General features: G+C 38.4%; 16 protein-coding genes across 16 annotated transcripts; 6 read left to right on the top strand and 10 right to left on the bottom strand.

Annotated features, from left to right (window-relative positions):
* Positions 1 to 260: 260 nt before the first annotated feature.
* BDF20DRAFT_917529 (mitochondrial carrier domain-containing protein) lies at positions 261 to 1,683 on the top strand (the record flags this gene model as incomplete). Its single annotated transcript, XM_053084582.1, has 6 exons — positions 261 to 578; positions 657 to 939; positions 1,022 to 1,224; positions 1,290 to 1,356; positions 1,421 to 1,504; positions 1,583 to 1,683. 6 exons carry the CDS (start codon positions 261 to 263, stop codon positions 1,681 to 1,683), a joined length of 1,056 nt encoding a protein of 351 aa, XP_052931187.1.
* A 1,724-nt stretch (positions 1,684 to 3,407) lies between these two features.
* Positions 3,408 to 4,654, top strand: BDF20DRAFT_908385 (major facilitator superfamily domain-containing protein; the record flags this gene model as incomplete). The annotated part of the gene is made up of 3 exons (XM_053083477.1): positions 3,408 to 3,410; positions 3,475 to 3,633; positions 3,713 to 4,654. 3 exons carry the CDS (start codon positions 3,408 to 3,410, stop codon positions 4,652 to 4,654), a joined length of 1,104 nt encoding a protein of 367 aa, XP_052931186.1.
* A 254-nt stretch (positions 4,655 to 4,908) lies between these two features.
* On the bottom strand, positions 4,909 to 6,123 carry BDF20DRAFT_917527 (uncharacterized protein; the record flags this gene model as incomplete). Its single annotated transcript, XM_053084581.1, has 6 exons — positions 4,909 to 4,917; positions 5,001 to 5,134; positions 5,209 to 5,470; positions 5,596 to 5,721; positions 5,792 to 5,935; positions 6,037 to 6,123. 6 exons carry the CDS (start codon positions 6,121 to 6,123, stop codon positions 4,909 to 4,911), a joined length of 762 nt encoding a protein of 253 aa, XP_052931185.1.
* A 621-nt stretch (positions 6,124 to 6,744) lies between these two features.
* BDF20DRAFT_900232 (40S ribosomal protein S29) lies at positions 6,745 to 7,454 on the bottom strand. The gene is made up of 3 exons (XM_053082721.1): positions 7,377 to 7,454; positions 6,856 to 6,955; positions 6,745 to 6,777 (listed from the first exon to the last, which is right to left on the bottom strand). The coding sequence occupies exons 1-3, from the start codon at positions 7,436 to 7,438 to the stop codon at positions 6,769 to 6,771; spliced, it is 171 nt and encodes a 56-aa protein (XP_052931184.1). The 5' UTR covers positions 7,439 to 7,454; the 3' UTR covers positions 6,745 to 6,768.
* On the bottom strand, positions 7,455 to 7,934 carry BDF20DRAFT_900230 (uncharacterized protein; the record flags this gene model as incomplete). Its single annotated transcript, XM_053082720.1, has 1 exon — positions 7,455 to 7,934. A coding segment is annotated over exon 1 (241 nt), but the record flags the coding sequence as incomplete, so codon positions are not given.
* A 122-nt stretch (positions 7,935 to 8,056) lies between these two features.
* On the top strand, positions 8,057 to 8,315 carry BDF20DRAFT_795918 (copper fist DNA binding domain-containing protein; the record flags this gene model as incomplete). The annotated part of the gene is made up of 2 exons (XM_053076270.1): positions 8,057 to 8,086; positions 8,181 to 8,315. Coding segments are annotated over 2 exons (165 nt in total), but the record flags the coding sequence as incomplete, so codon positions are not given.
* A 14-nt stretch (positions 8,316 to 8,329) lies between these two features.
* On the top strand, positions 8,330 to 9,383 carry BDF20DRAFT_225436 (uncharacterized protein). Its single transcript, XM_053074955.1, has one exon. It carries the CDS (start codon positions 8,541 to 8,543, stop codon positions 9,231 to 9,233), a length of 693 nt encoding a protein of 230 aa, XP_052931181.1. The 5' UTR covers positions 8,330 to 8,540; the 3' UTR covers positions 9,234 to 9,383.
* Positions 9,384 to 9,404: 21 nt separating this feature from the next.
* On the bottom strand, positions 9,405 to 11,841 carry BDF20DRAFT_840140 (WD40-repeat-containing domain protein; the record flags this gene model as incomplete). The annotated part of the gene is made up of 6 exons (XM_053079353.1): positions 9,405 to 9,696; positions 9,764 to 9,863; positions 9,934 to 10,195; positions 10,262 to 10,403; positions 10,471 to 11,090; positions 11,161 to 11,841. 6 exons carry the CDS (start codon positions 11,839 to 11,841, stop codon positions 9,405 to 9,407), a joined length of 2,097 nt encoding a protein of 698 aa, XP_052931180.1.
* Positions 11,842 to 11,924: 83 nt separating this feature from the next.
* BDF20DRAFT_900215 (putative NIT2-nitrilase) lies at positions 11,925 to 13,238 on the bottom strand. Its single transcript, XM_053082719.1, has 4 exons — positions 12,980 to 13,238; positions 12,405 to 12,900; positions 12,223 to 12,326; positions 11,925 to 12,158 (listed from the first exon to the last, which is right to left on the bottom strand). Exons 1-4 carry the CDS (start codon positions 13,082 to 13,084, stop codon positions 11,997 to 11,999), a joined length of 867 nt encoding a protein of 288 aa, XP_052931179.1. The 5' UTR covers positions 13,085 to 13,238; the 3' UTR covers positions 11,925 to 11,996.
* A 212-nt stretch (positions 13,239 to 13,450) lies between these two features.
* Positions 13,451 to 16,141, bottom strand: BDF20DRAFT_982620 (Six-hairpin glycosidase-like protein). The gene is made up of 12 exons (XM_053085142.1): positions 16,124 to 16,141; positions 16,010 to 16,055; positions 15,839 to 15,906; positions 15,715 to 15,768; positions 15,604 to 15,637; positions 15,403 to 15,486; positions 15,086 to 15,289; positions 14,839 to 14,981; positions 14,589 to 14,752; positions 14,347 to 14,483; positions 14,086 to 14,268; positions 13,451 to 14,005 (listed from the first exon to the last, which is right to left on the bottom strand). The coding sequence occupies exons 2-12, from the start codon at positions 16,023 to 16,025 to the stop codon at positions 13,647 to 13,649; spliced, it is 1,446 nt and encodes a 481-aa protein (XP_052931178.1). The 5' UTR covers positions 16,026 to 16,055; positions 16,124 to 16,141; the 3' UTR covers positions 13,451 to 13,646.
* Positions 16,060 to 16,560, bottom strand: BDF20DRAFT_900209 (Six-hairpin glycosidase-like protein; the record flags this gene model as incomplete). Its single annotated transcript, XM_053082718.1, has 3 exons — positions 16,060 to 16,153; positions 16,261 to 16,315; positions 16,392 to 16,560. Coding segments are annotated over 3 exons (311 nt in total), but the record flags the coding sequence as incomplete, so codon positions are not given.
* Positions 16,561 to 16,683: 123 nt separating this feature from the next.
* BDF20DRAFT_900203 (uncharacterized protein) lies at positions 16,684 to 18,470 on the bottom strand. Its single transcript, XM_053082717.1, has 5 exons — positions 17,974 to 18,470; positions 17,726 to 17,896; positions 17,595 to 17,662; positions 17,300 to 17,531; positions 16,684 to 17,224 (listed from the first exon to the last, which is right to left on the bottom strand). The coding sequence occupies exons 1-5, from the start codon at positions 18,389 to 18,391 to the stop codon at positions 16,941 to 16,943; spliced, it is 1,173 nt and encodes a 390-aa protein (XP_052931176.1). The 5' UTR covers positions 18,392 to 18,470; the 3' UTR covers positions 16,684 to 16,940.
* A 1,296-nt stretch (positions 18,471 to 19,766) lies between these two features.
* BDF20DRAFT_900199 (uncharacterized protein) lies at positions 19,767 to 22,455 on the top strand. Its single transcript, XM_053082716.1, has 3 exons — positions 19,767 to 20,210; positions 20,375 to 20,687; positions 20,996 to 22,455. Exons 1-3 carry the CDS (start codon positions 19,913 to 19,915, stop codon positions 22,284 to 22,286), a joined length of 1,902 nt encoding a protein of 633 aa, XP_052931175.1. The 5' UTR covers positions 19,767 to 19,912; the 3' UTR covers positions 22,287 to 22,455.
* On the top strand, positions 22,426 to 23,171 carry BDF20DRAFT_900195 (uncharacterized protein). Its single transcript, XM_053082715.1, has 3 exons — positions 22,426 to 22,666; positions 22,737 to 22,989; positions 23,066 to 23,171. The coding sequence occupies exons 1-3, from the start codon at positions 22,483 to 22,485 to the stop codon at positions 23,154 to 23,156; spliced, it is 528 nt and encodes a 175-aa protein (XP_052931174.1). The 5' UTR covers positions 22,426 to 22,482; the 3' UTR covers positions 23,157 to 23,171.
* BDF20DRAFT_840135 (uncharacterized protein) lies at positions 23,153 to 23,809 on the bottom strand (the record flags this gene model as incomplete). Its single annotated transcript, XM_053079352.1, has 2 exons — positions 23,153 to 23,185; positions 23,273 to 23,809. The coding sequence occupies 2 exons, from the start codon at positions 23,807 to 23,809 to the stop codon at positions 23,153 to 23,155; spliced, it is 570 nt and encodes a 189-aa protein (XP_052931173.1).
* A 199-nt stretch (positions 23,810 to 24,008) lies between these two features.
* Positions 24,009 to 24,536, bottom strand: BDF20DRAFT_829345 (uncharacterized protein; the record flags this gene model as incomplete). Its single annotated transcript, XM_053078313.1, has 3 exons — positions 24,009 to 24,254; positions 24,330 to 24,409; positions 24,497 to 24,536. The coding sequence occupies 3 exons, from the start codon at positions 24,534 to 24,536 to the stop codon at positions 24,009 to 24,011; spliced, it is 366 nt and encodes a 121-aa protein (XP_052931172.1).
* Positions 24,537 to 25,086: the final 550 nt, after the last annotated feature.

Here is a 25,086-nt window from a genome sequence, read left to right as displayed (position 1 = left end):
TATTTTTGACAGATTGTTCCAAGTTATTCCGAATCCACCACCGCTCGGAACGAACATTTGCTTTTGACGCGGACTAACAATTCACAGTCCGGCTTCAAAGTATTGCAGCCAGTAGCTAATTTTTCCATGGTTGTCTTTAAACGGCGGCTTTCTCATTGGCTCAGGAAACTTAATTTTACAGCGAAGCTTATCAGATTTTTTTTAATTCTTATCTGTGGTTTCTTCCTGCCACCTTAACCCCTTGTACTTTAACAAATTATATGCCTTCTCTGACAGACACAACATCGTCAACAGAAAAGCTTATATCAGCTTGTGGTGGGGCTCTGTTGACTTCATTAGTAGTAACGCCCATGGATGTTGTCAAAATGAGATTGCAAACACAGCATGTATATACCCCGTCTTCTCCAGCTTCAACATGCTGCAATACTTTTAAAAGTTGTTCACAGGCGATCAAACACGATTTACAACTTAATCGATTGATAAGAGGAGGCCAGTTTGCAAATAGTATTTTTTGCCCCATTTATGTTGATAACATAGCTACCGCAGCTTCACGCTCTGTCATCCTTAAAGGAACTTTCGTAAGAAAAAATCATCCACCTAAATCGAAATATTTAGAATCCCAAATGAACCTTTTTCGAAACTTTTTTTTATATTAGGATGGGATCTATAAAATCTTGAAATACGAAGGGGTTTCAGCACTATGGAAAGGATTATCTCCTGCCATTGTCATGTCTGTTCCAGCCAACGTTGTCTATTTTGTCGGCTACGAATATTTGAAAGATTTCATTCAGCCTATTACTAATCTAGCCAATACAAAGATGGATTATTCACCAATATTTTCAGGCGCAATTGCACGCACAGTAGCAGTTACCATTATTTCTCCTATTGAATTGTTCCGTACACGTTTGCAAGCTGCAGGGAAAGGACATGATTTCAATTGTAAGTTAACTGCAAGTAGTAATTGATCAAAGTGTTTGACTGGAATTGAAAGAGAAAAAGCTCATGTATTTGATTGGAATAGGTGTATTGAGGGGCGTCAAAAATATGGTTGTGCAGGACGGATTGACCGCTCTATGGAGGGGTTTACCACCGACACTATGGAGGGATGTGCCTTTCTCAGCTATTTACTGGATGGGATATGAAGAAATAAAGAAAATTATTGGGAATAAGTATCCTAAGCATGAACTGCAAACATCATTTTTCGCAGGCGCTTTGTCTGGAATGGTAAGCATATAAATCTTACTGTAGGATAATGCTTCTGGAACTAACAGAACATGTACAATCCGTAGTTTGCTGCTACTTTGACTACACCATTTGATGTTGCAAAAACGAGACGACAAGTAGATGCTGGCAGAGGTAATACCGCCAAAGAAAGCATTCATAAATAACTCGAATTTAAAAGTTTCGTATTTCATATTAGATGTTCCATTGCTGAAAGATAATCGAGTGCCGGCTATACTTAAACAAATATATAAGCAGGATGGTTTTTCCGGATTATTTAGAGGTTTGTAGATATAAAATTCCTTACCATTTCATATAATTAGGAAACCAAGTTTGACTGATAAATATTTTTTATTCCCAGGTCTTACACCCAGGATCGCAAAGATTGCGCCGTCCTGCGCTATCATGATAAGCAGTTACGAGATGGGCAAAATATTCTTTGCTAAACAACATCAAGAATAAGGAATAGCTGATAGCTGTAGTTGGGGGAATACTGAGCTTTTAGTTTTACAACATACCACCCAACTCGCTGCTATTCTAGAATGACGTTATTCTATCCATACTTATATTTGCTATAGATCGTTACATTACGTATCAACAAAATTGTATATAGCAAGTTGAGGACCGATACTACAATATATCTCAACTTATACCCGTTACTAAAACATATGACAAATTAGACATTGGTGAACAGTCAGACGAAGCTTCAGCTACCGACATTCACAGCCAGCTCATAGCATGTTAAATAAGAAAGAAAGACTGAAATCGATGGCTCAACAAAATCTCTTTTCAATGTCATGTCCGCTTGTTTGATTTAGAGTCTACTTATTTATATACTATTACAAATGCCCATTGTAAAGTTTTCTTTTTTCCATTTACTTATTATATAGAATTCCTTTTTTTATTTTTTTTCTTTTATTTTGTTTTGACTTCAGTTAGTAAAATCATAGGCAGGGCTCCTCTCCATATGTAATGGGTTGGCTTTAAATAGACTAAATGCAATGCAAAATAAATTTAGCAAAATTGATTTGTATGAGATCCTAAGCTAATACATATCGTACGATTCCAGATCTATGTTTCTCAAAATGTGTCTATTGAATCCGACTCTTAGGTTAACGATGCCAAATCTTTAAGCATTTGGCTAGATTTAGTATTTCAGTACCGCAATTTTAGCGGAGCAATTATGCACTATAGATACACAAATGAGAGTATGTGCTTGCATGCGTGTGCCTGTTGGAATTGTTCACATAATATAGTGGCTATAGCAACTGCCATAGCCTTTTAAAAATAGAAGAGACTAAAAGCAATGGCTTACTAAATTGACTTATTAAGCTTTTCAAAACATGACGTTTTCAACTTGTTGGAGTGATGTTGCTTTTTTCTCGGTATAATAACTCTCTATTTTCTTCCAAATGCAACAACTGATCAAAACTTGCTTCGAACATATCGCAGCAGTAGACTAGACAATGTACAGTAATCCTACCCCTCTGTTATAACTATGACTGCTGCTGCATCTGTTTTGCTATTTTAAGAAAAAAAGGAATTCTCCACTGCGACGCTGCCTTTTCTAGTAACTCTTTATGCAAGGATTCTTTTTTTAAAGTTCAAGTAAAATTACATATTGTGTACAACCCAGGATTAGGAAAAAAAATACCTGCATATTCTACTGTTCTTTTCTTTTCTTTTTCTTCATAACAAAAACTTCAGTTTTCACCTGCAATACATTCTTAAGAAATGGCAAAAGTCGAAGGGGTGAACCAAAAGTCTATTGTTAGTACAGTCTTTAAGCTGCTGCTTATCGACTTGTTCTCCTTCACCATCATTCTTCCTTTATTTCCGAGACTCTTGAATTACTATCAAAGCGAGGAAATGGGACATCAAGTAAGTCATTATACTCATTATGGATTCGCCTAGGGTAGGGATTGCATTGACTAAAAGCTTTGATGGTCAATTTTATGCAACAGGAAACAATTCTCGGCCATTTTCTTCATGTTTTGGAACAGTTCAAATATTTAATCATCAGTAACAAACACGAATCAGTAAAAACAGGTTATGCAGATAGATGGGATACGGTTCTCTTAGGCGGATTGATCGGTTCATTATTCTCTTTATTACAATTTGTCATCTCCCCCATCCTTGGACGTACAAGCGACAAGTTCGGACGTAGAAAAGTGCTGTTGTACACCATGGTATGTGAGGATGACGAGAGTTATTACTGTTGGTTGACAAGGCCTTTAATAATTTGCTTGTTAGATCGGTAATATTCTCTCTACAACAGTTTGGTTATTTGCACGATCTTTTACTTTGTTTCTAGTGGCACGAATTATTGCTGGCTTGAGTGAAGGAAACGTTCAATTGAGTATTGCTATTATTTCTGATGTCACTACACCTGAAAAGAGATCTCGCAGTTTGGTAAGATATCTGTGACAATAGTAAATGACAAGTTAGAGTATCGGTTTAATGTACGAATGGAAATTGTATTTGTGAATAGGCTTTAGTCGGTATCGCATTTGCCATTGCGTTCACAGTGGGGCCTGCTATCGGTGCCTGGTTCGCCTCCGTTGACCTCAGTGTACTTTGTCCTTCCCTTGTCAAATTCGGCATCTACCCTTACTCTATGGCGGCCTTGGTTGGCTTGGTTTTATTGTTAATTGAAACCGTATACATGTATTATTCATTACCAGAAACGATCCATTTTCGTCAAGGAATGGAGAAGTCCTCTTCCGGTAATCCTGCTGGCGATTCTACTCAGCAGCAGCGTCTATCCTTAGCGGCCATTCAAGCCCGTTTGATGAACTTGAAATACCTCAAACAGATTATGTGTGCTTTCTCACTCATATTCTCTGGTATGGAGTTCACTCTTGTATTTTTGACATTTAACGTATTAGATTACGGCCACATGCAACAGGGCAAATTATTGGGCTATATGGGTATTATTTCTGCTTTAATTCAGGGTGGTTATGTCAGACGCCGCGTCCAAAAAGTGGGTGAAAAGCCCATCGTGATTCAAGGTATGGCTACCTGCGCTCTTGGCCTTTACTGCCTTGCTTCCACATCAAAGGCTGCTAAAATAAGCCCCTCCACATGGCTTTACGTTGGTGTGACATGTCTTGCTTTCACGTCTGGTACTGTAGTGAATTGCTTGAATGGACTGGCAAGTTTACAATGTTACGAAGACGGAAACGAGGATAACGGCCTCTCTAAAGGACGTGCTCTGGGTGAGTTCCGTAGTTTTGGTCAGTTAGGTCGATCTCTTGGACCTATTGCTGCCTGTACGCTTTATTGGATTTTTGGTCCATCTATTTGTTATGCTATCGGTGCGATCGTTATGATGGCTCTTACTTGGATCACCGTTTTGATGGCACCATCAAGCTCAAAGTCTATAAGACAAAGCCAAAAGAGAGCAACAGATAAATCTCAGAAGGCCGATTAAAGAAACTGTCAAGATGGTAGTGGATATGGTATTATGTCTTTGCCCCCAACTTCCAACTTCAACCCTCAAATTGTACATAACATCTGATACTTAACAACGGTAACAGTATATTTTATTAAACGTAGGAAAACAACGAAAATATTTCATTATGAAAAGATAGTAAAAATATAAACATTAGAAGATAAATATAATAGATAACATTAAGTAAGCAATATTAGTGATGAAGTAGCAGTGAGCATTAAGTAGATGACACCTTATTCGAACTATTACGTCCCATGAAAAATTGCATTTAGTTCGTCCACAAAAAAGCGAAAAAAAAAGTGAATCAAAGTTAAGTAAAACTTACGTAATTGCTGGGAACAATGCCAGTAGAGCCATCTTGTTTACGAGCTTGCCACCAATTGCCACTCTTGTCCAAAATTTCGAGAACGTCACCTTTCTCAAAAGAGAGTTCATTGGGATCATCGACGCTTCCCTTATCTACGTGTCATATACAAATCAGATTAAAGCGCATGAATTAAGAAGACAAGTAAATTCCACAGAGAAAAACTTACATGCATGTAAAGCAGTAACTTGCTCAGTATGATTAGCATCATATTGAGAATTATTATTGTCACCGCCAACAGCGTTCTCTTCGTCAAAGCGACGAGGCAAAGGTTTGTTTCCTCCTTCATAGTTGCTGTTTTTGTTACCTCCATGAGGTCCAATTCTAGATCGTTGAATACGAGCATTGATCTTTTCTTTGGCGCCTCCGAGGCTTCCAAGGCTCATACGAGTACCTCCACCAGGAGCAGTTAATTCAATGGCCCAGATAAACTAACAAATGAGAAAGCAAAGGGGAAAGAACGGGGAGCGCAAAAGATAGCGTTTGTATTAGAGTTTTTTGTTTCACTTGTTCCATTTCAGTAATTATCAACATTTGGCATTTGAATGCTACTTACTTCAATGATGAGCAAAATGATTGCACCACCTGCAGCAGCTCTGGCACCACTTTGGCCCAAAAAGTTAAGATTAAATTGACACAACCATGTCAAATAAACAAGACTAACAGCCATAAATAGCCAAACCTACAATTGACATAAATTCAATTAAAGTCAACTTATCGGATCAGAAAATGGAAACGATCCGAAAACATACCATATTATGAAAACGGCCAAATTGGTTTAAGCCGAGAACGACAAAAACAAAGACGAGGAAAGCAAGTTCATAAATGATGATCCACCAAGCTGTACCGTGGAATCCTGCTACACATGCACCGACAAACAGGATCAGCCAGGCAATCTATTAGAATGAAAGGGTGGAGCGATTCCAAATGATTAATTGAATCATGCACGGCGGATCAAAAAAAAAAGAAAAAAGAAAAAGATGTTTTTAATATTTACACAGGCCAAAGCACCAGTGACGGCAATGAGTGGGCTTGATAAACTATGGTTAAATACAGGAGTAGTACTAGTGTCGTAATCGTCCATTTCGTGATAATCTAGTTGAATACAGTTATATCAGATATAAATCTACAATTCGATGAGGTTAAAATGATAGAAATTGTAAGAGAAGAAAAAGAGATCAACAGAATCACCAAAGGACGATTGAATAATGCAGATATATTATATCTGTTCAAAAAAAAAAATAAGGACGTGAATTTGAAAATAATTCAACAGTAATAGATATGTTTCATAGCAACAGAAATACTGGGGGTTCAGAAGACATTGATAGCGAAGAGAAACCAATTTACATCATAATTCTGCAAGGTTCAAAATATCAGGTTGAGAATAAAAAAGCACGTTCAATCATATAACATCATTAAAGGAAAAAAGGTGAAGCGAGTGCATGCGCATAAACGGGCTTCTGCTTTAACTTTTAACAATCAAATAAGATTACAATAGTCAGAAACCAGCCATAACAGATCTGAGAACTTGGTTTTTTTTTGTGGTTTTTTTTTTTTTTTTTTTTTTTTTTTTTTTGCGGTCGACAAGACAGGACATCTAGCGAATGATATTTATTTCTATTGTTTAGAAACGACAAATAAGATAGGAATGAACAATGACTCTTCCGATTCCTCTTTTTCTGTCTATCTTTGTAACTTTCATCATTGTGATTTCGTGCAAGATGTATCTTTAACGGTACTAAAAAGATAATCAGCAAAGCTGTAAGTTTTTACTGTCCGTTTGCATTTACAGTATATAATTCGTCAGATTTTATACCTTGTGGAAGCCAATATCATTGGCATATTCACGGAAACATTGACGGCACATGTTCAAATTATACTTGCGGATCAAACCAGCACGGTGAGCACAGACACGACTATTTCACAAAACGATGATGATCAGTTACGAGACATACATTTAAATGAAGGGTTTATCTCTTATTAATAAAACGAGTAAAGCTCTAAGTGATTGCATTATCAATCTCAATCACCTGTCAAACAATTACAAGCCACACATTTTGCATATCATTCATCTCATAACATATTCTCCGAAGCGTCTATACATATTCCATCATACAATACAAGGTCATACTGCTGATGAAGCCGACTGTGCAAATGAAATGACTTTGCAAATTGCATTTTCTGTAATTGTTTGACAATGCTGAGATGCTGCAACTGACACTTTTCAGTCTTTTTTTTTATTTCACGGACACAACTTTAACCTCCTCCGCTGTTCTATATAAACCTTCTGCCTTCCTTTCCTTTCCAAAAAAAAATTGTTCTTGGACTGAAACTTACCATTGGCGAGAGCCTTTACCGTAGCTCTTGGGATGAGAATTCCAAACGTTAGCGTGAGCCATAATGATATATTATTTTCAAAGGAAGAGAAACAGAAAAGAAAGGAAATCCTTCTAGGCACCAATAATAATTATTACTATTGCCCGGACCAGGTGGTGAGGAAAAATTTTTTTTGTTTGCAATGAACCTTTCGTGGCTAAGCCACTTTTGTTGACCGGGAACGGTGAAGAACCTTCTGTGCCGAAACTCCCGATTTTTCTTACAACAGTGCAAAGAGCGGATCAAGAAAATCCAAAGCGGAAAGAGGGAGACTGCGCGGCACACGCGACACCCTGAAAACGGGCAGCTGAACATCGATCTTGGAACGGATAGCACACATTTACACACTCGTACACCTGACCATTAGTTAAAAAGTTTGATTAGGCATAATTAATTTATACGATAGCTCTATTAGATGATATCATATCAGGAATTACACTTTATCTGAAGGACTTTCCCATAAGCTTTCCCGTTTTCACGCTGGAGAATATTTCCTTTTTTGGAAGAATTATATTGCAGCGTGCAGATTTTAAAACAGTAATCTACAAACTTCATCTTTTTTCATTTTATGGCTTTCTTTGGTTTTTCATTGTATTTTGATTCAAGATATGGTATACATATTGTCACCTGACGGTATCAAAAGAAAATATGCTTGCATAAAATGTATTAAAGTAAACAGCATAAAAAACAAATGGAGATTATGAGAATAAATCTTCGTCTGAAATCAGCATTGCCAACCTGAAACTCCTTTCCCCACATCTGTAGGGACACCGATCGTCAAAATGCACGCACAACGATAGAGAACTGTTTGAAATCAAGAAGAAAGGGAGGCCTATTACACAGTGTGCTAACTGTCGCTTACTACGGAAAACGCGGCAATTACATATCAAGTGTCAATGTCCTAAAGTAGAGTCTCTTGGTAACAATAATATTGGAAGCGATACAGGTGAAATAAGGAAAATCGATTATTGTCGCACCGTAGACTTAATTAAACCTTTCCGCTTTGTACATCACTTTCAGATAATGGCCACACAGCGAATGTTGACCATAGTCAAGATGACAATTCCAACTCTGATAATGTGGAGAAAGGTAGATAGTTTTCTTTTTATACCATGGAGCTAGTAGATGATTTTCGTTAAAGATTTATATAAAAATTTAGGTCATGATATTTCTAGCACAGTTTGCCCACAATGTAGCAGGCCAAGACTATACTGTCATTGCTCGACAAATCATAATGCGACGTATTTTTGGCAGGAAGATATTGCATCCTCATCCTCATCAAATAGTTCTGAACGCTCAATCACTCCACCACCCACTCACTTTAATATTCCAGTATCAACAACTTCATCTCCACTAACACCATTAACAAGTCAACTAATTCCTCACAACACATCCAAGTATAACCATCACGATACAGGAATCGTGTCTACTACAACGGCAACGACAGCGACAAGTGCTACTGCTGCCTTACCGTCCATCCATAGCATAGCTCGATTAGTATCTCCGTCTTCATCACTTACACCTACTACTAGTACTATGGGTTACAGCAGCAACAACAATGGTATACCAAACAATCGTTTGCAAGTACGTCACCTGATAATACCAATCCATGATCCTTCCGATGATATTGATAGTGATACACCTATATATAAATCAATGGAGGAGAGTCATGGAAATTTAGGCGAATTTGCAAACAATAGCTCTGAGGAGCTCATTCATCAAATTTACAACAATTTCAACTCCTCCAATTCATCAGCTTCCTCCCCGTTACTGACAGAAGAAGACGATAAACTGGTAGAATTGGCAAGAGACCCTTAGAACGATGCTGGCATTGTGACATATGATTATGATGTTATATGCACGAGACTTTATTACTATTCTTTCTAATATTTTCTCAACTTGCATTAATATCATCATTATCGTCATCTTCTTGTTCGATATAATCTAATTGCTGTGGTTCACCATAAGTATATACTTTAACATACCCATCTAAAGAGAAAAGGAATCAGTGCAATTGTTTAGCGTAATTCGTAATAAAATAATTTGAGTGCATTTCAAGGGCTCGCTATGAGCTAAACATTTACCATCTCCACAGGAGAATATAAGCGGCTTGTAAGGATGAAATATAACATCACGTACTTCAATATCTTCATGTTCTTTGATAATAGCTGTCACTTGACCAGTTGCCATGTTAAAGACAAAAATCTGGCCATAAATAGTAGGTGCCAATATATATCGTCCATTAGAAGTGATCTTAACAAGCCACGAGTTTGAGTGATACCTTTAACAAAATAATTTCAGTTAGGATAACTGTAGCTTTCACTCATCTTTTTCAGCAACTATTTTACTCTTCGTCTGTGTATCTTCGGACTGTTTCTAACTCAAATTTGCCGTCCTTTTCCGTCGGATAAATCAGCTTGTGTAGTGTACAGGTGTTTGGTTTGGATGCTACATAATAGCACAAGTATGAATAAGAACCAATACTAGGAAATTATTTTATGCTCAAATGGATGCTTACAGACGCCTTCACTAACATCACACATCTCTGCACCACGACTAATAAACCAGGCTATTTGCCTGTTGTGTCCTGTGCCTTCATCCTTATCTATCACTATTTTCGCTTCTTGTTCCTTTTCATGGCCATCACCTTCCTCATCATTCACTGTTAGATCTTTTACTTGCTTTTCCATGTCTGATATAGATGGTGGTGCATCGAGCCAGTTGACAAATTTTCCACAATCACAATAAGATGAATATAGGTCCTCGAATGTTTGTAATAGCTAAGATAACGGCATAAATGTTAATAAGCAAGTAAGATATGGAATGCTTCGAAGAAAATAACTCACTGTAGCTTGTTCAAAATCGTAAAGACGAAGATGCTCATCACATGCAGCAATAAAATATTTGTTTCCTGTGTTCGGCACAAAACTAACAGTAAACGCCATGCATGTAAGGCCGTCATCCATGCGCGTGGATTCCAGTAATTTTCTAAGTCACAAAGAAAAAATCTATGAGTTTTTGCGAATATTTTATCTGCTCCAATATTCAACATTACGTCCAAGTAGAATCCATATGCCATTTAATGATATATCCATCCTGACTAGTAGAAATGAGATAGTTCTCGCCCAAAAACTGGATGGCCTTAATACATAAGATCTCTTCTGCGTGTCCCTCTAGTAAAGTTGTTCTCTTGCCCGTGACAACATCAAAAATCTTGAGAGGGCATGGCAGAATATGACTATCGTTATCTTCCGCAGACCATCTATATCGATCCTTCAATTTACCACCTGCTACAATCAGCCCCTCATTCTCTAATATTTGGCCACAATAGAATTCGTCAATCTGTTTTTCATCTTTATCTCGAATATGACGTAGAAGTTTGAAAGATTCATCGCCGTCTGCAGCAGCATCCGTAGCAGCGACGTCCCAGACTTTGATGGAACCAATATTAGAAAATGTCGCAAGAAGTGTACCGTCACCGGACAACGTCATGCCGGTGATGGCTCCTTGATCACTGATGGCATATGGTAATGCAACGACTGGGTTGTCTTCGCTGATATTGTCAATCATATCGTAACCTGAATCTGCATGAAATTTCCAATAGTCGTCTGGATATTCCGAAGCGTACTTTTTTACCTTTTCAGGGTCATATCCTTCTGGTTTCTTTTTAACAAACTGGACGCAGAAAAAAGCATTCAAAAATAAGTTTATTCTACTCGTACAGAAAAAAGTGGAGTTATCGTACCTTTCTCAAAATATCGGCTCCTGTATTTCTCGTTGAAGATGATGATATGGACTTTTTCTTTGTAAGGATTTTCTTACGTTTCGTAGGTCCTTTACGTAACTGAGGCAACTGTTCTACATGATCCAACAAATCGTCTGTATCAACGTCATCAATATCGTTCTCTTTCTCGTCAAAGTCTGTATAACTGATCTTTTTGCGCTGTTGTCCTTTCTCTTGCTTCTCCTGATGTAATTCTCCGTCCACTTCCATATCCTCCAGTTTGACAGCCATTTCCTCCTCTTTGGCTTCATCATCCAATTTCACTGCAGTTTCTTGACTATCGCTCCCTTTATTCGATTTGTTTTGTCGACCTGTCGACTTCTTTTTGGCTTTACTATTTGTATCGTCCTCGTCGTCAGAAATGAACTGTTTCTTCTTTCTTAACTTTCTTGTCTCCTTTGTTAACAAAGTGTCATCATCCACTGGCGCGACTGCTGAACTTGGTGCTACAGCAGAGTCTTTATCATTTCCTTTTCCATTCGATATAGATCTCGACTGCGTATCATCTATCTCCGCGTCTACAGCACCTGTTGCCTGGCTATCTTGATCCATTGTTGGTTGAGTATCATCAAATGTATCATACGTACTGCTTTTTGGTGAAACAATCTCAATATCTATATCACTGTTGGGTTCTGAAGACATTATATCAAGGAATAAGCGTTGGTGAATATGAAATAAAAAAGGGGAAAAGCATTCAAAAAATAAAAGTCCACGAAAATTAAGAATTTTTTTTTAAAAAAAAAGAAACTGAGAAAGAAACTTTTTCGTGTTTTTCTGGGCAGCTTTTTTATTTCACTTTATTCTATCGCGGGGTATATATCATTTCTTCGATGAGCCATAACTGGCATTTCCAATCGGATCTTGTTCAAGTAATCTACGTCAATATTGCCTACTGCAAGAGTTGGTTCATGGTGATTGTCAGGGCAACGGGCTATCACGGTTCCCCATGGATCAACAATCTGCTAAAATGATTAGAAGGATATCCAAAAGCCCTACATAAGAAGAAGATGAAATGATGCTTACCATAGCATTTCCGTAACTGGATCTCTTCTCGTTATGAGCTCCAATTTGTGCTGATGCAATAACATATGTTTGAGTTTCGATAGCTCTGGCACGTAATAATGTTTCTATATGAAAAACTGTCTTCGTAAACCCGAAGCTTTCATTCGAAAGATTGATAATGTATAAATTACGCAAACACTTACCCCAGTGTGCCATACCCGTTTTGATTGTAAAGGCACTTGGATAAGCCAATAACTCGGCTCCTCTTTTGCGCAATGCTATGGATGATTCAGCAAATCTCATATCGTAACATGTCTGTAAACCAAGCATGCCAGCAGGAGTGTGTATGGGATCTATTAACTTATCCCCGGCTAGTGTCGTATCACTTTCCATTAATCTTAATCCAACCAAATCAACGTTGAATAAGTGAACTTTTCGATATCTGGCCAGCAGTTCACCTTCCTCATTTATCACAATATGTGTATTGAAAATCTTTTGCTTTATAACTTCAAGACGGTTGTCATTCGTTGTTCCAGCATCAGCACTTTCATGAATGCCAACTGAAATCCACATACAATTTTCTTTTGCGCTCGCTTTCAATGCAGACACGAATTCAGAATTGTCAATCGGCGTTGTTAATTGTAACGCTTCATCTCTGCTATGTGAAATGAAGTCTGCTGCTTCTGGCAGAAAAATCATCTTTGACATTGGACGGGGGAATACTAAGCTTCTCAAAGTTCAAAGTTTTTTATTACTGTATTTCACGAACGAAGCTTACTTTAGCTCCTAACGAAGAAGCCTGATGCACAAGTTTACAACATTGAGCCTTATTGAAGCTGATACTTGCTGTTGCGCAAATTTGCCCAACCGCAATAAGAACCATAGTCAAGTCGAGTGATAGACTTTAAAGAAGGGAAGCAATAGTTGGAAATAGATATATTACTGTCATCAGCTCTCTGTGTAACAAAACCTCGGACTTGAATCATCGATGTCATATCATTTAGCTTGAATTTTTCGCTGCTTTATCAAGCGTATCGAGTCAAAAATGTCAAAACAACGAATCGTCTGTAAACTGTGTAAAAGTGAAATCATATATTACGGCATTGGGTTTCCAACCTTTAAAAATTCGTTTTTGGCCATGCTCACAATCTTTGTTGCTCTTTAAGCTTCAATTTGCCATTTCTCTATGTGAATCAAAATGCTATTCTGCAGCTGCGCTCATATTTTGCAATTTTCATCTAAGCTATGCCTTCAATGTCTTTTTTTCTTCGAATCATATCTAATATTACTGAATGAAATAATGCTTGTTTATTATATGCAGAGATGTAATGCGTGAATTGGCCACTCATAGGATGACGTCGCACTATAATATATATAGGAGGATGTTAACATGATGGCTCAGTTACGGTATATATAGATGAAGGTGAAGCCAACATTTATAATAGTTATGTGATTGTCTTTATTTGCTGTGCTTTTCCGTCGATGTTGCGAATTTTTTGACGACGCTTCAAGTACCAGATGCCTCCAGCAGCAATACTTAGTGCTGTCAACAAAGGGAATAGAATTGCAAGTCCAAGTCTCCAGGTTTGCAGCTTGTTATTGGTGGCAGTGGAAGGCGTATCCAAAGGATTGTCTTTATTATCGTTCTCGTTCCTCAGATAAAATGGACCATCAGAGTTATACATGACTTGGTACGCTAGAAGATTTTGATAGGGTGCGTTGTAATCCAAGGCTATTTCCGTTTGAGACCAATCGAGCAGTACATCGTTAAAGGTATCATCAGCAGCAGGTCCGCCCACCAATGCTAAAGGAAAGGATAGGAAAAAAGTTATGAGTCTAAGGATAGACAGAAGTTAATCTCGTTTTTCCTCCTCGCGTTTTTACCGCCGTGAATTGTTTTTGCATGGCTACGGTCTCCAGCCTTCATTGCCGCTTCTGCAAGCGATGTGAAGCCACTTGCAGGAGCAGAGTGAGGAAATCTTGGTGAATTGGGTCGCTCCCCAACAACATAATTTTGATGGATAGGATTCATTCCAAACACATAATCCAATTGAGATTGTGCCAAGTCTAGCTTGATTGTAATTTTGGAAAGTGTTACAGATTTGCGATCAATGTATATGAAAACACGTAAATAATGTTGCGTACCTTGATAGCTCTTTGCCTTTCTCAACAAATCGCTTCCGTCTTCGTGTCCCCTATCCGCTAAGGGATGTAGTACTTTAGCAGCATAATATAGAAGCAAATAGCTTGTACTCATAGCAACTGAATTGCTGTTTAAATTGCTAAAGAGACATGTATATTGTTATAAGTGTTATTTTCAAGGAACCAGTTATAAAGACATATTTCCCATCAAAGTACTCTCCACAAAATGGTGCTGTTTGTTATACCTATAACCATCCCAGAATAATAGCCCGCCTCTTGTCTTGTTGGCTGTTGTGCCATCAACGATGCTATCCAAATATTTCTCGGCGCCCTCTCTGGCCTGAATAGCCTGACTGCGATCTTGGTGATCGAGCATCGTTTCAGCCAGCAGAACATAAAAGGCGCCCCACTATAAAAAAAATACAGTTTTAAGTCATCATCAACTGACAGTAGAGTTAAATCAAAAGAGTGGGGCTATCCATTCTATAAGGATACCTTGTTATCCCAATCTAAGGGTTCCGTATGGTTATCGAGGCCTTCAACTTCTGAAAACATTTGAAAGAGGTGCTCTAAATAGGTGGAATTCCCTGTTGCTCTGTACATTGATAGACTAGCCAGCAATAACTCATCAAAGTAATCTGAATGGTAAAACAATGACCAAAAATAGAATAACGCTTCTTGTCAGTCATTGTTCTATTCTTACTCAATGGATCACCAGTGTTATAGTGTGTTTTAAAATCACCTGAACTGGAGTAAACATGAGTTGAAGTAAAAATAGACGTTTGATACAATTTGTACGGCCGAATATTTCGTGCTGCATTGTATAGTTCAGTAGCATGTGTCATTAATGTATTTGCATAGTTTGTGTCCGTATTATTCGTAGCATTGCTTCCTGTGACATTGGAAAGTTTGTTGAAAAGCATGGAAGCACTGGAAAAGGCGACAGCTAAAATGAGTGGAAAGGAGAATAATCGACAGCTTAAGAGTATTACGATGACTGAACGTTGATACTTTTACATGTATGAATGGTAGTTTTTGTGTAATTCGAGGTTACTATACCTGCCATCGCTGCAGCATCTGTGCCAAAGAATTGTTCATTAATATTGTAACACGGCCTTGGCTCTGGTATGTCCGTGTCAGGTCCTATTTGTCAAAGTATGAAAGTAAAATAAGTAAAAACAAGCATTTGAGTACAAGTCATGCGTTCGTCTTTGGCTTTGCAAGGTGGTTCTATGCATGGCATAGGTAGTGTCATCGTACCAAATGAGTTATTATCAACATCGATATCTCCAACCTATTCCTCCCAAATAAAAAAGTTTGGTCACATATTTCTTTGTTATTAACATCTATATTCTGCAAAGCTTAATTTACTTGTACATATAAAGTGGTTGGCGTAGGATGCGCTTTTATCAACCAATCTGTGGCCTGGTGGTAGCACATGATATTTTTGTCAGCCCTCTATTCAACTGTGTCTCTGTATAAACAAATGACATACCCATTTTATTTGTTGCTGGAGGAATTTTGTTTGATTAGCTAGTTGAAAACCTTGAATAAAATCGGTTCCTGTAAATTGCAGACACAATTGTTTTAGTGAATACAGTCGCAGATCAAATCCCCATTATCGTGTTGTCACCATCTTTTTCATATAAAAAACTGAGCGCATTACCTCCCCAGCTAAGCATGAATACCGTGTATGACAGAGGGAACGTGAACTACAGATGTCTCAGCCACTGAATATCATGTACAGGCTTTCTGTATTGGATGTGATGGTATGATTTACCTTTAGATAATCACCGGCGTCATAGTATCCCTAGGAATTTATCAAAAAACCCAAAAAAGAAACAAAGAAGGAAAAAAGTCAAATAAATGAGTGAGTATATTCTTTCGAATTATGCTCACTCGATTTTTCATGCTTACGCCTGTTAAGTCAATGTTACAACTCTGACCATCCTTTAGGGCTGAATCATGTCGCCTAAAAGTTTATTAAAGATGAGACACTTGGTAAGTTGATAGCTGTATATTTGTTCAAAGAAATTTGATTCTGTTACCATGGCACGCGGTTATCTAATGGGAGTTTACCCGACCGTTGTGCTTCGTAGAATAAGATGGAATGATCAAGTAGCCTAACATACTCTGCGTTAGGAGCTTGAACTGTAGAAAGCGAGTATGCTGTGGCATTCTTAACGATTGCTGCAGATACAGCTGACAGTATCATGCCAATGGATAGAATTGGGTATATGAACAAAGAGAAAATGTGCCAGCGTGAAATTTGCAGTTTCATTTTGCGCTATTGAAAATACAGTACAAGGATTTTGTGAAAGAGTGGAAAAACATTAAAAACGAAGAAATGGATGGTTTTATTGATAAAAAATATGGATAATAGGGAATGAACGAAATGAATGTACATTAAGCATAGAATGTTTTTTTCTATTAATGGGTGTCAAATCTTATCGGGAAACAATTCTAATGTTGTGTTTGCATAACGATGTTTGCAGAGACGTGGCTTTGCGCTTCAAACGTTAAAGTTTATAAACGTACATAAATATCGTAAGGTAAGTATTATAAGAGAATGTTGAATAAGATCATTTCTGGCCGGACTATTCATGTCGAGTCAAACCGCATTTAAGCATTGTATCCTCCCACAAAAGATCTGTTCTATCCCATAAATTGTTAATGGTAACTGATGGGATGTGATAATTGTGTTTGTTCGCCCAGTAAGCACCGCTTTCAACGTTATCTCGTGTTAAACAGAGATACAAAGGCGTTTCAGCACCTTCCTTTGGTGAAAGCATAATGAAATCAAAGATCTTGGACAAAAGCGGTAGTGTAAAAATGGTAGTATGCTGGAATAGTTTTGTTCGCACTGTGCCTGGATGGTATACTATGAAGGTTTTCGAAAATATTCTAAAATGAGTGGAATAGTGACAGGAAAAAAGGTCTGCCAATCCCTATTTACCAAATACTTTAATAGGCGTCGTACGAGACATATGCTTTGCAAGCTGGGCGATGCAAGCTTTACTGTATGCGTAGTGATCAAGGCCATTGAGTCCGTACTTTCTGATCGGCATGTTCGTATCTAAATTGTTGATCGCGTAGATGGTTGAGCTTGATGCAAATAATATGCGGCCCTCCATTGTGTCCATTGAGGGCAGTAACAATTTTGTCAAAAGGAATGGTGCCAGATAGTTCTGCATAAGTGGTCAATTAGCAACACATGCTTTATCAATAATTTATCTGACAGTTAGACTTACAATTTGGCACTGTGATTCGTAACCATCAATAGTTGTTGAGAATGGAGTGTTCATTACACCAGCGTTATCTAATGACAAGTCCGTATGATAGATGAATATTGCGTCCGAAGCGAGTACTCAAACCCACTTACTTATAAGTAATCTAATGCGTTTGTCTTGCAAGTAAAGCTTCACCTTGTCGGCAAAGTTTCTCACAGATTGAAATGATGTGAAATCAACCTTTAAGATATGTAACTTGTCGGATTCAGTGGCCTTTTTGACAAAAGTCAAGGCATCGTGACATGCTTTTAGGGAACGGCTACCTAACAATAGGGTACTGTGTATCAGTTATCCATTCATAGACGAATGGCTTATACGTATTGTTGTGCAAACAATTTACCAACAATGACACGAAATCCGTTTTTCAACAATTCACTGCATATTTCGACACCAATACCTGAATCGGCTCCTACTATGACGGCTACTGGAAGGTTGACAAAGCTGCTTGCTGAATCACCTACAACAGCCGTATTGCCTGTCTTTGTTTTCTGATTGAATACTCTATCGGGCAAAATTCTTTTGCAGACGGTGATGTAGATTGTTTCAATAATGCCAACAAAGTAAACTCTACACAAAGTTGGCATCCAATTCCACTGACCGCAATGTACAGTGACAGCCTGTAGAATGCAATCTGGAAGTGGGATCCCCGCATCGACTATTCGTAGTTCGTCTATTGAGACGTTGAGGGCACATAAAATTTTATACAATAAGCATGATGCTACCAAGACGATGCTACAGCAAACAATAAAGAATAACATCTTTCATCGTTTCTTTCGTGGCATGAGATGAATTGTTGGACATGGACGGCAATAATCACCAGAGTCGCACCAAAAAACAAAAAAAAAAAAAGCAAAGTGAAACAAGAAAAAAGCCAGAAAACAAAAAAGAACTTTATAATGCACATGTTTTTTGAGATCTTGGTTCACTGATCGCGATACTGATCTCTCTGAAAAAGATGCTGTATTGCAGGACATATAGGTATATCATCTCAACATCGTGCTTGGTTTTATTCAGTTATATATTGCTACATTTCTTTCAATGTATTAAGCTTACTACGTTGAACATAAAAGAATATAGTAAGTCATCCCCACACTACCAATGTCATTATCAACATCGTTTAGCTTAATATGATAATGCACGCTTTATTTTCGAATGAGTTAACATTTTCAACACGGAACAGCTTGGGTTCTCGTAATTTTTGCACTACTCTGATAATGGGCCAATAAAATAGATGCCCTGGATTCTGCATTCTTGAGCTGAGTGATGGCATTGAAAACAGATTCTTTGAAGCAGATATGTACAGTTCTCTCCAGGTGAATAAAAACTTTCATGTCTGTTTATCAGTGATGTCTGTTTTCATTTTATGCATCATGTTCTCCTGTTTTTCGAGCTCCAAGGTCATTTAAGCGCAGTACTTACATAAAAAATTACCAGTACTGATAGGCATTCGTCTAATCATTTTCGTGCACTAGATATATTGTCTTATAAACTCAATAGGGGTCATGGAAGCGTGATGGTTTTATAGATAACATCAACGAATAACCATCGACGGTACCATTTTGCTAACAAACAATGAACAAGAGTAAGAAGGATCTGCTTCGTCCATCTTCCAAGATACATTGTAATCCATATCACTGTCTGTTTTATCAGTTGAGCTTGATAGCTAAAATACCGGTTTCGGACCCCTTAAGGGAATGAGCCCTGTTGTTGTCTTTTTTTTTTTTTTTTTGTGGAGTGAATCGGGAGGGTCCCAGCTGAACAAAAAAAGAAACTTTCATTGGTTTAGTAAAAGGCTTGGTTTCAACGTGACTGAAAATTCTCCGTAGCTTATTTTTAAGCTTTTTTCGTTCATCAGTGTTGGTCATCCGGGACGTTTCAACCTCCCCGAGTCAAAATTTTTCTCGATTTAATGGGACGGAGGAAAGAAAAGACCAAAGAGAGGGGGGGGACTCATGAATCTTCTTTGGTGAAAGACGTGGGCATATTTTTGGGTAGCTGTGGAAGACGCAGCGAGAAAATAATGAGGGAAGCTGCCGGAGTGGCTAGAATTCAGCAAAATTTTTTCTTTTTGCAGCTTTTTTAGAATTCCTTTTCTTTTTCTCCTTCTCTCTCTCTCTCTCTTTCTCTTTCTTTTTCGACGTTCATCCGCCGTTTTTCTTCTTGCTTGTCTATTCTCAATTCTTTTTTGGGTTTCGACATAAAAAAAACAAAAAAATATAATATCTTTTATATAAACATAAATTTTAAAAAAAATTTAAAAAATAGAAAAAATACATATAATGTCTTCTACCTCACCTGTCGTCACTCCTGCTGAAGCTGCCCCCGTCCAACAGCTCTCAGCTGAACAACAACAACAAATTGCTCAGGCTCAAGCCTCTGCTCCCCTTGGTAGTACTGCTGCTCCATCTCCTTCAGCTTCTCTTTATGTTGGTGAGCTTGATCCCTCTGTCACTGAGGCCATGCTCTTTGAAATGTTCAACATGATCGGTCCTGTTGCCTCCATCCGTGTTTGCCGTGATGCTGTCACCCGTCGCAGTTTGGGTTATGCTTATGTCAACTTCCACAACATTGTCGATGGTAAGACCTTTTTTTGAGTCAAATGCCCTTCGTAGCATACACTGTTCATAGAGTTCCTTTTTTTACTAACTTTTTTTTTTTTCTTAAAAAAAATTTCATTCTCAACTCAATCTCGTTTTAATTTCTCAACAAATTAATTTTTTTCAATCATGGATGCTCGACAGGTGAACGTGCTTTGGAAAGCCTCAACTACACTTTGATCAAGGGTAAGCCTTGCCGTATTATGTGGTCTCAACGTGATCCTTCTCTCCGTAAGACCGGTTCCGGTAATGTTTTCATCAAGAACCTTGATCCTTCCATCGATAACAAGGCTCTTCATGATACTTTCTCTGCTTTCGGTAACATCTTGTCCTGTAAGATTGCTTTGGACGACAACGGCAATTCTAAGGGTTACGGTTTCGTTCACTACGAAACTGAAGAAGCTGCCGAAAACGCTATCAAGCATGTCAATGGTATGCTCTTGAATGACAAGAAAGTGTAAGTAGTATTGGGATGATACTCTTTTTTTTTTTGCCATAGAACGAGTCAATTTTTTTTTTTTCTTAGTTTGGATGCGGATTTAAAGTAGAGGATAAAAAAAAAGCGGTTTTTTCATTTTGGAAAAAGAGAGGGGATTATCAGGAATGCAGTACACGATAGTTGATATAGGAGGAATGAATTGGCGGGGGGGGGAAATGCGCAATTTTGTCAAAAGAGAGAAGAGCGAGAGAAGAACGATGATTGATATCATTCAGATAGAACTAATCATCCTTTTTGACATTGCCCATATGATGATGTAAAAATAGTTATGTTGGTCACCACATTCCCAAGAAGGAACGTCAAGCCAAGATTGAACAATACAGAGCCAAGTTCACCAATGTTTATGTTAAGAATTTGGATGAATCTGTTGATGATGAAAAGTTGAAGGAAATGTTCAGTAAATACGGCCCCATTACCTCTGCCGTCATTCAAAAGGACGAAGAAGGCAAGTCCAAGGGCTTTGGTTTTGTCAATTTCGAAAACCACGAAGAAGCTCAAAAGGCTGTCGATGAGTTGAATGAAACTGAACAAAACGGTAAGACTCTCTATGTTGCTCGTGCTCAAAAGAAGTCCGAACGTGAAGAAGAACTTCGTAAGCAATACGAACAAGCTAAGCTTGAAAAGCTTGCCAAGTATCAAGGTGTCAACTTGTACATCAAGAACTTGGATGATGATATTGATGATGAAAAGCTTCGTCAAGAATTCTCCGTTTACGGTGTCATCACTTCTGCCAAGGTGATGTGTGACGATAAGGGTCATTCCAAGGGCTTCGGTTTCGTCTGCTTCTCTTCTCCTGATGAAGCTACCAAGGCTGTGACTGAAATGAACGGTCGTATGATCGGTTCTAAGCCTATCTACGTCGCTCTTGCCCAACGTAAGGAAGTGAGACGCTCTCAATTGGAAGCTCAAATGGCTCAACTCAACCAAATGCGTATGCAACAAGGTATGCCCATGTCGGGTGCTCCTGGCTACATGCCCAGTGCTCCTATGTTCTACGCTCCTCCTGGTGGTTTCATGCCCCAAGGTCAACGTCCTGTTTTCCCTCCCAACGGCATGATGCCTCGTCCTCGTTGGGCTCCTCAACAAGGTCAGCCCATGCCTGGATTCCCTCCTCAAGGTTTCCCTCCTAACGGCAACATGCGTCCTCCTCGTCAACCTCGTGCTCCTCGCGGCGGTGCTGCTGGCCAGCGCAAGTACGCTAACCAAGCTCGTCAACAACAACCTCAAGCCGCTCAAGGCCAAGGTCAAGAAGCTGCTGCCGCTGCTCCTGCTGTCGAGGGTAACGCTCCCTTGACTGCTGCTGCTTTAGCCGCTGCTCCTCCTGAGGCCCAAAAGCAAATGCTCGGTGAACGTCTCTACCCCTTGATCACCGCTCAACAACCCGAATATGCTGGTAAGATCACCGGTATGCTCTTGGAAATGGACAACAGCGAATTGTTGAACCTTCTTGAAGATAACAAGGCTTTAGACAGCAAGATCAATGAAGCTATGGAAGTTCTTAAGGCTCATTTGTCGGAAGCTAAGGAAGAAGGAGCTGAAGAAGAAGCTACTGCTTAAATTGATCCATAATATCTGTTTCATCTTTTTCCGCTTTTTTCTTTCTTAACTTTCAGAAAAAAAGAAAAGAACACCTTTTTTTTTTTTTGTCATAATTAGCAAACTTTTTCACTTAATAAAATATTTCGTCGAAACCTTGAAAAAGTAAAAAAAAAAAAAAAAAAAAAAAATTGCTCTTTTCGATTTTTAAAAGGTAATGTTTAGTTGCCAAAGATTATCTCTTGTTTCTGTTTGTAAACGATTTTATGCAACGAAACCGTGGAGTTATAAAGAAGCTTTAGCATGGCAGCAAGCTTTCGATCAACACAAAATTCCGCAGGATCACATCTCCATTCAATTCAGTAGGAGTAGTGGACCAGGGGGTCAGAATGTCAACAAAGGCAAGCTCTCTTTGTTTGTTGTTTCGTTTTTTAAGTGTGTATGTTGCAGAGCACCTAACTGTTGTCTTAGTGAATACAAAGGTCGATTTACGACTGTCATTGTCAAAAGCCAAATGGATTCCCGAATATGCAATAGAAAATATAAAAAAGTCAACTCAACTACGGAAGAATAAACTGAACGAACTCATCGTGACATCGGACAAGAGTCGATCGCAAGCGAAAAATATACAAGATTGTTATGATAAACTTGTAGCTATTATTAAAGATGCAGTTGCAGTAACAAAAGAGCCGGATGAAGCCACTTTATTAAGAGTAAAAAAGCTGTAAGTATGCCCTTTTCAAATGACTGTAAAGCTGCACTGGTTCGCATCTAACGATTGTTTCATTCTTCTTTATCAGGCGTGAAATAGAAGATCAAAATCGTAAAGACTTAAAGAAGAGGCATTCGAAAAAGAAACAAGATCGACGATGGAAAGGCAACGATGTTTAACCCTTGTTGACCCATTTTATGAACTTTGACTAAATATACCCATCGTGAGTTTGAATTATGTCAATGAATTTGGGCACAAATTAAATGAGGCTGCGTGCGCCAGATGAAAAACTTACTCTAAGACTAGTCAATCCAAGCATATCTGAACTTTTTCTTTTATCATTGTTTGGATTGAAATTGTATACAGGAACGGTTGAAGATGTAACAGAAGGCCCTCTCCCAGTCATTGATGATGTTGGAGTGCAATGGGAGGGTAGATCATCTCTCCCATCGGCCATGTTCGCACGACTATTAGGCCTCAAGTGCCATAGAGGCGACTGCAACTGTCTGTCTGAACTAGGATCTTCCGGAAGATCCTTTTCATGAGGTTTTATATACACCGTAGTATACGGTTTGCTCTTAATAGATGTTGTTGAGATGTCTTCTGATTCTTTAGAGTGTATGGAGCAATGTACAATAAGTGAAGAAGGAGCAAGTGAGCTTTTATCACCGTTGGAGTCGGAACTCATATTGCTGTAGGGGAAGAAGCTTTTGATATTATCAGCAGCAGTATTGTTTCTGGTATTGTTATTACTACTATGATTGATCCACCATTTCCAATAATTCTTCTTGTGAGTCTTTTGCTGTTGTTGTGGTGCTGCGGTTGTATTCATTGTGAAATAATCGTCTTTGAACAGAAAAAAAAAGGGTCGGGGGGAGGGAGGGAACAAGCAAACAGGAAAGAAAAAGGAAACAAAAGAATCGTAACAGAAAGTTAATCTCTTTTATAGATAACGAAAGACCTTACTTGAAGTATAATGCACGACAGAAAGAGATAGAATGAAAACTAACTTGAGAAAGATAATGAAATGATTATAATAATAATGCAGCCCAACCAGCCATCATTGTCAAACCGCCCAAAGGAGTAACGGGGCCTAAGGCTCTGAAGCTCTCGCGCTTAAGAGTTAGTAAATAAATAGAACCGCTAAACATGATAGTACCAGTGAGGATTAATGGACCAACGGCAGGATGGATTCGGCGAACACTAGGTGGGATTGAAGCGAGGGCGATAAGTGCAACACTGTGCATGAGTTGATAATGAGCAGCCATGCCCCAATTCTATACAGAAAAGTCCCATTATCGATTGAATTATCTAATCTGCTTTTTTTTTTTTATCGTTTAATTCATTCGTACCTTGAGTTTAACTTGATCATCGCCCACGACTTTAACCAAGCCGTGTGCACCATATGCACCTAAGGCAATGGCACTACAGCCTTTTTTTTTACGCAACCATTAAGAGTGTGTTAGCTTGCAGTGGACACCACGATCAAGGTGAACGCACGTGATGCATAGGTCTTTACCTAAAATACTACCGGCTTTCCATAAAAAAGGTGAAGTCATTTTCAAGTCTGTTAAACCAAAGTGAAAGAATTACAATAAGAAGGGGAAAAAAAAAAAAAAAAAAAAAAAAAAAAAGCGAAATTAATGCACGCGAAATTCATGGCAAAGTCGAACAGGGTTTTATTGTCCCGCAAAAAGGTCAGGGTTTCTTTTTTTGCCTATTTTCCATAAATGGTCAACGATCCCTAAGTCTGCGTTCATTGATTTTGCCCGTAGCCAAAAATATCACAATATCTGGTCTAAGTTGGTTTTGTTGTTGGCTGACGTTAATAAATATTACTAGCTTACTTGTTCATACTAGTAATTGATTATAGCAGGATAGATGTTTCTAAATATGTTCATTGATACACAATGCTGGATAGCACGACCATAAGGTCACTTCAAAAGATTACGTTCGCTCTGTCTCTCTTTTCTCATCCATTGTTGCAAAGGCTTTGTTATCACGCTTCCTCGATCTTTCCTCAAGTCGATGACTTGTCATGCATGGTTATTGTGCCATGACAATAAAGGAATTTTGTAAAGTCGGAGCGAATTTTCCAATTGCTCAACA

Source organism: Mycotypha africana, assembly GCF_025528875.1.
Source record: "Mycotypha africana strain NRRL 2978 chromosome Unknown BDF20scaffold_15, whole genome shotgun sequence".
NCBI classification, from domain to species: Eukaryota; Fungi; Mucoromycota; class Mucoromycetes; order Mucorales; family Mycotyphaceae; genus Mycotypha; species Mycotypha africana.
This window is presented reverse-complemented; position numbering and strand designations above follow the sequence as displayed.